Here is a 10,153-nt window from a genome sequence, read left to right on the forward strand (position 1 = left end):
GCTAGTTAGTGGCAGATTCAGATCCAGAACCCCAGTCTCTAGTCCCAGTTGGGGTTTCTCCTCTGACAGCAGGTAACTTCCCAAACCTCATCCTTTTCCCAGTGCTTGTGAGCACACGCATGTGAGCCCATGGGCGCACGCACACACACATGCACGCACATGCACACAGGCGCTCAGCTTGTCAGCGCTACAAACAAGGAAGGGCCTGGCCCCTCTCCAAGTCTCAGGAACAGCTGCGGCTCAAATCTGTCCTTTGGCTCCCCTCCCTTGGTTATGCAACTCTCTTCCAATTCGGCTCCCAGCCACACACCATTTGGATTCCCCAAGCTTAATCCCGCGCAGCGGGGCTGGAATGAATGAGACAGCTCCATCCTGGCTTCACAAAGGCTGCACTGTCCAACGGTGAAGGGGTTCCTTCTGCTGGGGCCAAGAGGATCAGTTAGAGCGGGGGCAGACAGCAAGAAGGAGCCCAACGTCTAGCATAATAACCCGCATGTGCCCTCACGCGGGATGGCCCTTTAAAAGGGAGGGGCCTGGCTGTGGGAAGCCAGAGACAGCTGGGCCACGGGGAGGGACAGTGAGGATGGCAGAGCCCGGCACCCTGCCCACCGGCTTCAGGGAGCTCGAGGTGCTGGCTGTGGGGACCGTGCTGCTGGTGGAAGGTGAGCCAGGAGGACCTGGGGTGCAGCAGGGGCCCAGTGGGTTCTCAGGACCCAAGCCGCCGCTGTGCAGCCGGCAAGAAGAGGTCCCCAAACCCAGCAGGGTGTCAGGTCCCCTTGGTTGCCTGCTCCTCGGTGCCTGGACCCAGAGGGTCTTCCGACGGCTGCACGCCAGCTGGGAGCCAAGACAGAGAAGCCAGGCAAAGCCAGGGAGGGAGGGACTTTGAGAGGGGGACATCTGCCCAGGAGATGACCAAGAAGCAGGCTTTGAGGTTTTTTATATCCTTCCGGCTGGGAGAAAATTTAATCCACTCCCTGGAAATCCTGATAAGAACCTCGTGTAAGATCAGGCCCCCGAAAGGCTCTGGAGACAGACAACTCTGCCACCTGCTCTTGTGTGATTGTAACCAAGTCCCTTTCGCTTCCTACCTCCAAATGCCTTGACATTCCACACGGGTGGTCGCGAGTGGGAAAGTGGGTACAAAGTGCCAGCCTAGACAGACACCAGGGACATTTAAGTTCATCCACTGCCATCCTCTGCAGCCCCACCACTGCTTCCACCGTGACCCTAACATTTCCCCTCTCGGGGTGCTTGGGTCCCTGAGGGGCCTGCCTCAACCTGGAATCCCCAAGGGCTCACTGTGGCTGGAGCTAGAGGCAGTGTCGATCCTGGAGCGGAGCCGGCCCAAGCTGGACTGGAGGGGACACAGCCCTTGTTCACAGCAGATCAGAGCAGTAACCAGCGCATTTTCTCACCTAAGAACTGACAGTGGAGAGGGGACGGTAGCCACTAGCCTGGTCCTCTAGGCCCTGGACACAATTGTCTGGTGATCCCAGCCTGTTTCTCTGTTTTCTGAGAGCCCTACAATCTAGCACCCTTCCAGGTCCTCAAACATGCCATGAAATTTTACCACTTTATGTATTTGCACATGCTAGTCCCTTTCTGGAATGCTCTTCCATGCACTGTCCTCCAAGTAAACACTTACAGTTTTGAAGGCAGGATTCCTTCCTGTCCCTCACCTTGGATGGGGGAAGCTGAGGCTCAGAGGGCTTGAAGGGCAGCAAGTGAGTGACCAAGATGAAATTTAAGGACGGGACTCTCTGCCTCCTGAGAACTCTCCCCTCAAGTTCACCTCCTGCCTGGCTTGCCAGGCGGCTCCCAGCTCTAATATCAATTCCTCCTCTCTGAGGCTCTCCCACCATTGCTCCTCAGCCCTTGGAGGAGGCATCTTGCCTCCTCCAGCAAAAGACCTGAGTTCGAGTTCCAACTCCACCACTTACTAGCTGTGTACTTAGGCAAGTTAGCTAGCATCTCTGAGACTCAGGATCCCGGCGGTCAATGGAAGAGAGTATCCGAGTGAAGGATGAATGAGATGAAGCCATGTCGTGGAGCCTGGTGTGTGACAAGTGCTTGGCGGGTGTCCCTGGTGGTGACTGCTAATAGCATGAACGTGCTGCATGTGGGGATCTTCCTCCTTGGTGGTCTGGGAGGGTGCTGAGGCTGCACTCGCCTCCCAGTCCTATTTCCATCCCCGCTGGGCCTCAGTGGCCCCAATGCCAGCCCCGCCCTTCCTTTCAGCTCTCTCCGGTCTCAGCCTCAATGGCCTGACCATCTTCTCTTTCTGCAAGACCCCGGCGCTGCGCACTCCCAGCCACCTGCTGGTGCTGAGCTTGGCCCTCGCGGACAGCGGGATCAGCCTGAACGCCCTCATCGCAGCCACGTCCAGCCTCCTCCGGTACCAGCCTCCTTCCCGGGCCCTGCCTGGGGCCGCGCCTCTGGGCGCTGGGCAGCCAGGCCTGAGGGTTCTTCCAAACTATAGAAAACTGACCAAGGGCAGAGGGGACCCACCAAACTAGGCTAAATCCCAACTCCAGATTACCCTAAAGAACCATGGCCAATTTCTGGGAGACAAAGAGATGGCAGGCTGTAACCAGGCGGCCTGGGTTTGAGACGTGGCTTCGTCATTTCTCATTCTGAGCCTCTTTTGTAAATTGAATATTATTGCCTCACTCATAGGGGTGGGTAGAAGTATTGACTTTTATTATTTGTAAATAACTGAAAGCAATGCTTGGCAGGGTGCCCTGAATAAGTGTTTGTGAAAGCAAACAGGATTTGGACTGGTGTCCAAGCCAGGGTCTTCCAGCTCGGCCTGGGAATGTTTATACGATTGTTTTCTGAAGCAGACTGAACATTCCATTCTGGTTTGGGGGTGCTGCCTATGGAGGCTGGAGCCCCCCGGGTGTGAGTGCTCAGGGCTGGGCAGCCTAGGGGTCTGAGTCAGCGAGGATTCCTCTGCCACAATGAACTGAAGCTTTGACCTTTACTTGGCCCATGTAGCTGAGAGCTGGGGGACCTGGGTTCTGCCCTCCGCCTGTGCCTTCACCTGCTGTGTGACATTGGCTTTGGGACCTTCTCCTATTTGAGCCTCAGTTTCCCCACCTGTAGAGTGAAGGCATGAGCTGTTCTGCAACAGAGGCATCCGATCTCTCAGAGAGATCCTTCGGCCCAGTGACAGTCGCTGTCAGAGTCGATAAACCTGCAGAGGGTGTGTTGGCTCCACACCTCTGCCCGGTGACTTGAGCTCTAAGGCCTCAGTTTCCTCATAGGAAAAACACAGACAGTAAGGCCCTCTCTGGAGGGCTGGGGACAACGTTCAGGAACACGCCCGCCAAGCTGTGCTGGGCAGTCGTGGGAGGCGGGAGGGACAGAGGGAAAGGGTCACTGGTGCCCCGTGTCTCCCACAGGCGCTGGCCCTACGGCTCGGATGGCTGCCAGGCTCACGGCTTCCAGGGCTGCGTGACGGTGCTGGCCAGCATCTGCAGCAGCGCGGCCATCGCCTGGGGGCGCTATCACCACTACTGCACCCGTATGTCTCCGGCTGCCCCGGTGGCACGTGGGGAGGATAAGGGGCGGGCGGGGGTGGTAGGGACAAGGGCTGCTCAGTGCAGGGAGCACGGGTGGCATGAGTGGCAGGGGCCCTATCGGGACTGCCTCTTGCAGTCCAGACAGTCGGGCAAGTCCGGAATCCTCTCTTAGTCTCTTCCTCTGTGAGATGATTTTAATAACCAACCTCAGTTTTGTTTTGAAAATCAAATGAGGTCATGGATTCAGAAAATGCCCTTGCAGACGGGCACTTCTGGGGGCAGAAAGGCCGTGTGAATGTGTGCAGCTGGGCATGGGCCCTGGCACCTCCCACTCCCACGGGGCCTCTGCTGGGGATTCGGAGACTGGTCCAGGTCTAGATTTCCCAAGCTGCAGTCCCAAGCACCATCCTCATAACTGGCTGTGTACCACCAGTGTACCACCTGCTCTGTTTTTACTTGATATTCTTTTCTTAAAAGTGACTTACTTGCAAAAACTTAAACACCTGCTTTACTTTCATTCGAAACAATATCTGTGCTATCACAGGTTTAATGTTCTTATCAGTTTAATATACATCAAAATAAAAACATGTTCATCCAGAGATTGTCTAGGATCCAGCGCTCCTCCAGGGGCGTGTAAACATGCTTCAGGGAGCTGTGGCTCAGCTAAGTCTCACAGCAAATCCCCAGCTTGCTGCCTGGGTTGCAGAGGCACAGAGAAGTTAAGGAACTTGCCCAGGGTTGCACAGGTAGAGAGGGCAGAGCTGTAATTGGGCATGGCCTGGACGCTTCCAAGTCCTGAGTGATGGATTTGTCCAGCATGGGGGCTGCTGGGGGTCCGTGGCCAGCACGGCCTCAAGCCCTGGGCGTGGCCCCTTTGGAATCCACAGACCTGTCCTGGCCACTGTCACATGCAGCAGCAGGGAGGGCGTATGGGGAGGGGACAGAGGAGGTCAGGCTGGTGGGGCTGGATCACACCAAAAGAGGCTTCTGGGACTCAGACTCTGCCACTGGCATGGAGGTGGGGCCCCAAGCCCAAGTCAAGGCTTCTCAGATGTCTCCTGGGAGCAGAGACAGTGGCCCACTTCTGAGCAAGAGCCAAGGATGGTGGACAGTCCAGACTTCCACCTCCCTCCCCTACCACTCTCACCTGCACCCCCGCCCATGCCTCTTCCCTAACCTTGGCCTTGGGAAACACATCTGCCTCTTCGCCACCCCCTCCTCTCTCTGTCCTCTGGAGAAGATGGAATAGTGTCTGCTCAGAGACCTGCACCTTCCATTCTTCTTCTTCTTTTATTCTTCATAACAATACTCTAAGGCAGAGATTATCATACTGTGGGAGAGAACACTGAGGCCCAGCCATTAAGCATAGAGCTGGGATTTAGGGATGCTCTTCGTGACCCTGAAGTCCATTCTTTTTCACTCTGCCACGTGACCTCTTCATCACAACCTCCTCTTCCTCCTCTGTCCCACACAGGCAGCCCGCTGGCATGGAGCACGGCCATCTCTCTGGTGCTGTTTGTGTGGCTGTCTTCTGCCTTCTGGGCAGCCCTGCCCCTCCTGGGTTGGGGCCACTATAACTACGAGCCACTGGGGACATGCTGCACCTTGGACTACTCCAGAGGGGACAGGTGAGGTGGGAAGAGCAGCTTTGAGGCTCCTTTCCACAAGAGTCTTGGCTTTGACCCCCCCATAGAAAGGGTTCCCCAGCTGAAAATCCAAATGGGGAATGTCACTGTTTGCCAGAGAATCTCAACACCTTGGTCATGATACCCACCACTGGGTTGACAGTGGGACTGGGAAAAGCCTGTTCTGAAGACTGGCCGAGTGATGGGAATTGTATGCAAATTGGGGCCCAGAGTTGAGCCCAAGAGGAGCCATCATATGATGAGCCTTGGCCTGTGTTGGTCACAGCAGTCACGGAGCCCCGCCATCCCTTTGCCATCTTCAGCACAGTCAGCTGTCCCGGCTCTGACCTCATCCATTCCCAGAGGGATGCAGGCCCGCAGTACAATAGATTCAAAGAACATTAAGGTCTTTGCATTGGGAGGGGCTCCCTGGCATGGAAATCGACTCCGTGAGCCAATCCCTGGAGAGATAGCACTGAAGGCAGGAAGATCCCCATCCCCATGGGGGCCCATGTTCTGGTACTGTCCCATCCAGGTGGCTCCAGGAAGACCGGGGCTTAAGCAGACCTTCTGGGGGCTTCCTTGAGGAGTGGTCATGGGCTCCAGCCCCCCTTGCTTCCATATTGCATTTACCTGCTTTACCCAAGGTGTTTCCTCACGAAGCATCTGTCCTCATGGCAGGCTTCCCAGGTGAAGCCGACTCGAGTTCCCTGGGCCTGGTTCAAGTGTCCCTGCAGTGCAGTCCCCAGCCGGGGTCCACCCAATCCCTGTGGTAGCCCTTCCTCCCACCCCTCTTCAGTAGACAGCTCCAAGGTGACGGGTCTTCCCTTCACAAAATGGGAATCTGCCTCCCTGTCACTCGCACCTGTTCCTGCCAGCCCTCCTGCCTCCCTGTGACTGATTTCTGGGATCCCAGACTCTTCTGTGGTCCCTCCTTCAGTGACACAGTATCCAATTTCCTTGTCCTCTGCAGGTTCCTTTCAAATCCCTGTTCCTAAAACATTCCTTGAAAGTTCCTTCCTGTAGGTCCACTGACATCCCCACCACTGGGTGAACACATGTCCCAATCTAAAGAGTCCCATTCTTTGTGGGGCAAACCAGAGAGCAGGGCTGAGCACTTGAGCTTGAAGGAGGCCTCTTCCTTCTCTCAGCCCCCGGCTCCCAAAGGCAGCTCTAGGAGGACCTCGTAGCTCCCTGGCTCCTAAAGGGAGTTCACCCAGGACCCAGGAGCAAACACACTCTGAGCACGTGTCTGACGGGGGTGGCTCCCCACATCTGGCCATCCAGAGCAGGCCGGTGGGCCTATGGGGGCAGCTGACCATCCTGAGAGCCAGCCTCATTCTTCTAACCCCCTGTTGTAGAAATGTCACCAGTTTTCTCTTCACCATGGCCTTCTTCAACTTCCTCATCCCCCTCTTCATCACGCACACGTCCTACCAGCTCATGGAGCAGAAACTCAAGAAGAGCGGCCATCTGCAGGTAAGGACCTGCCTCCGGGAGCAGCAGAGATTTCTCGGTCCCTCTCGGGGACACCAGGGAACATGAACACTGTGACAGACAGCAACCAGGGGTTTTCTGTGTTTTCAGTGATCAGGAGGAAAATCTACCCAGTGTGCAGCACAGGATGTTAGGCCTGGAAACCGCCCTCCCCTTGCTTGGATCACCAGGCCTGGGCAGCCGGGTCAGGACTGCTCAGGTTTACCCAGACCCTGCAACCCGAGAGCGAGGGCTGCCTGCTGGGCATGGTCTGTACTGTTGCACTTCATTCTTCCGCAGGCATTGAGATTTGGCACAAAATTACAGGCTTTTAAATGCTACTTTTAAATTACCTTTAGATGTTTAGTTTAATCACAGTCTCAGACCATTACCCACAACATAAAAAAATCATACCTGCAAGCACATTTGTCCAAGAAAAGCAATACTTCAAAATAAACCATCCTGGCCATTTTTGAATTTCTACATTAATATTTCCTAACCATAATTTTCTTTTAACTTTGTCACCTAGACATCCTCTAGCAAATGAGTCATAACAAGCAGCAAAGATTAGAACAAAACCAGATATTAATATTCCTTTATGTGCATTGTCATTTCATCTTTGCAACCACGCTCTGAGGAAGGAGGTTTTATTACCCTGTGTCACAGACTAGAAAATTGAGGCTGAGCGGGGTTAGCTGAGCGACTCAGCAAAAGCCACACACCTGGTAACCATAGCAGAGCTGAAGCCAAACCACACTGTGCACCCCCTTGTGGCCCTGGGTGGTGCCAGGGCGTCACCCACTCCCTGGGCCCGCCTGAGACCCCCAACATAAAAATTCACACCTGCAAGCACATTTGTCCAGGGAAAACATCACTTCACAATAAGCCGTCATGGCCATTTCTGAGTTTACAGAAAAGGCAACTGAGGTCAACTCAGCTTAAATAACAAGCTTAGGGGCACAGGGCCTTAACAGCAGGGCGGCTCCTCTGGTCCCAAGTTCCTGCAGGCCCCGCCCCTCCCTGCAGCCGGTTCCCAGCTGTGGGGGGCTGCAGGCCACCTGGAGCAAGCTGACGCCTCCTGTGCCGATTTCTCCGCAGGTGAACACCACTCTGCCGGCCAGGACGCTGCTGCTCGGCTGGGGCCCCTATGCCCTCCTGTATCTGTACGCAACGGTCGCCGACGTGACCTCCATCTCCCCCAAACTGCAGATGGTACTGATGCCTCCAGTAGCCAAAGCTAGAACCCTCTCTGTCTCTCCTCATCTCTCTCTCTGGATTTACAGCCTCCGTGTCAGCCCCTTTCTTCCTTTGAGCACTCACAATGCACAGAGAATTAGGTTGTCCCTTCACGCTCCTGGGCCACACCAGGCTGCTGCTGGACATTGCCTAAGCCTCATGTGCAATGACAGGGGCAGCCCGCCAGGTGGTGCACATGCACACGCGGTGACCAGAGGCTGAGATCGGTGCCCAGACGGGAGCATGTGGCTCCGGATGGGAGTGTGCTTCCACGGGGCTCCACGAGCCAGCGCACAGCTCGCACCACCCGGTCAGGGGTGGCGCAGAGGCTGCAGAACCAAATGATTAGCAGCTGCAGGGGGAGGGGGCTCGGGTCACCTCTAGGGAGCAGGGAGAGAAGCAGTGGCTTTGAAGCTTCTTTCCTGCACTTTTCTGCCACGACAGGTGCCTGCCCTCATTGCCAAAACGGTGCCCACGATCAACGCCATCAACTATGCCCTGGGCAGCGAGACGGTGTGCAGGGGAATCTGGCAGTGCCTCTCGCCGCAGAGGAGCGAGCAGGACCGAGCCAAGTGAGCCTGCCGCCCTGGACTGAGCCCCACGCCGGGGGCGGCCCCAGCATGCCTGCCCAGGAGCCTCCGAAGCCAAGCCCCAGACACGCACCCATCCCCAGTGGCCCCGCTGTGCCTGGCCCCGGGCTGGACACAAGACTCAGAGGCCCCAGGCTGCATGAGAAGAGCTGGAGCTTTGGAACCAGCCGTCTGCATGGGGGCTGGGAGACCTGGGCTAAGTCCCTCCTTAACGTTCTAACCTGTAATGTAAGGATGTTAATGCGGACTTCACAGGGGTGTTGTGAGGCTTGAATGAGATAACACGCACTCACCAAGCACGTAGAAAATATTCATTAAAACAGCCATTAGCTAAGACTTGGCCATACCCTTCAGGGACTCGGTCTCACGTAGGAAGGGGTCAAAGCCCCAGGGTTTACTTGTAGGAACTAGACCCAGGCTGCCGGCGTTCAAACAGCACTTATGAAATCATGGTCTGGTGCCAGCGACTTACTCCACCTGTGCATCGCCTCGCAGCTTGTGAGGTGACATGACAGTAATGGTGACTTGATCACACAGAAAGGACCAGAACATTACCTGTCGTGTTCAGTGCTCACTGAGCGTTAGTCACCAGCACGCCCCAGGCTATGTGGGACTTGGCCTGCACATTGCTTAAAAATGTTTTGGGATTAGTGGCCAACATTTGAAAATCAGGACACTTTATTTAAAACTCCAGATGTCGGAAGCTGAGGCTCCAGCAGCCTGCCTTCCTCCTCCGTGGTGGCAGTTTGCAGAGCTCAGGGTGGCTCTGCCTTTGCCCGGGACACGTGCTCCTCTGTCAGCTGTAGTACACGTGTTCCCTGCAGATCCCCTGGACCTCAGGGTTGTGACACTGATGCAGGGGTCCCATCCCTGGATGTACAACTGCAGCTCCCACAGAGTCAGCACGTGGGGGCCAGGTGTGTGGCAGGTGCACGGTCCTAGGTGGGACCTGTGGCCCTAGAGGGAGGTGGGCGGGTTGGCAGCCCAGGCCCACGAGGGAAGTCTGCCAGTGGAAGGGCCTGGCCCAGGCTCTGTGGAGGCTGGGGAGAGGGCCCCATCCCATGGATATGAGGGAGGGAGGAAGGGACAAGTCCCTGGGCTGCAGGTGAGGGGTGTAGTGTAAATGGCATCCCGGGCTGCCATGGACCAGGACCTGCCTCTCAGTTTTGCAGATGCAGAAAATCAGGCCACACTTGCAGAGCTCACAAGATGTTCTCACAAAGCAGGGGTCTGTTCTGTCATTTGTAAAAGCAGGAGGAGTGGGGAAGGAGGCAGCCTTTTCATTGTCCCGTTGTCCTGGCGTTTCGGAGGGGCAGGGAACCCCTGGTGCCTGAGCCAGCGCTGGGCTCGCACACAGGCTGAGCGGGTGACCAGAAAGCCAGGGGTCCAGCGTCCAGAGATGCTGACTTTGCCCCATCAATCCTCAAAAGGTCTTTTACTCGGGATCCGCCCTCACTCCATCATTAGAGACACTAACTCGCTAAGGGAGAAGGGGGAACACCGGGAGAAGGGAAGGGAAGTGACCTCCAAGCTCAAAGAGAGGAGGAGTGGAAGGCAAGAGTGGCTGGTGTCAGCCCTGTCTAGGAGCCATCCCTGGTGTCCCAGTGAAGAAGGAAAGGCCAAACGCATCGGTGTCCTCACCTGCACTCAGAGGGGAGGCAGGGAGGAGCAGGAGGGCCAGGCTGTGGTCAGGGACGCCCTA

General features: G+C 56.1%; 1 protein-coding gene across 2 annotated transcripts; it reads left to right on the forward strand.

The window, feature by feature from the left end:
* Window positions 1-546: 546 nt before the first annotated feature.
* On the forward strand, window positions 547-8,797 carry RGR (retinal G protein coupled receptor). Of its 2 annotated transcripts, XM_012764714.3 has the most exons (7): window positions 547-662; window positions 2,239-2,395; window positions 3,405-3,526; window positions 4,999-5,152; window positions 6,511-6,628; window positions 7,724-7,837; window positions 8,306-8,797. In XM_012764714.3, the coding sequence occupies exons 1-7, from the start codon at window positions 584-586 to the stop codon at window positions 8,435-8,437; spliced, it is 876 nt and encodes a 291-aa protein (XP_012620168.2). In that variant the 5' UTR covers window positions 547-583; the 3' UTR covers window positions 8,438-8,797. The 2 variants fall into 2 exon arrangements, with proteins under 2 accessions (XP_012620168.2, XP_075866505.1); XM_076010390.1 differs by having other exon boundaries at window positions 7,724-8,387.
* The last annotated feature ends 1,356 nt before the right edge of the window (window positions 8,798-10,153 follow it).

Source organism: Microcebus murinus, chromosome 14 (assembly GCF_040939455.1).
Source record: "Microcebus murinus isolate Inina chromosome 14, M.murinus_Inina_mat1.0, whole genome shotgun sequence".
Classification (NCBI taxonomy): Eukaryota; Metazoa; Chordata; class Mammalia; order Primates; family Cheirogaleidae; genus Microcebus; species Microcebus murinus.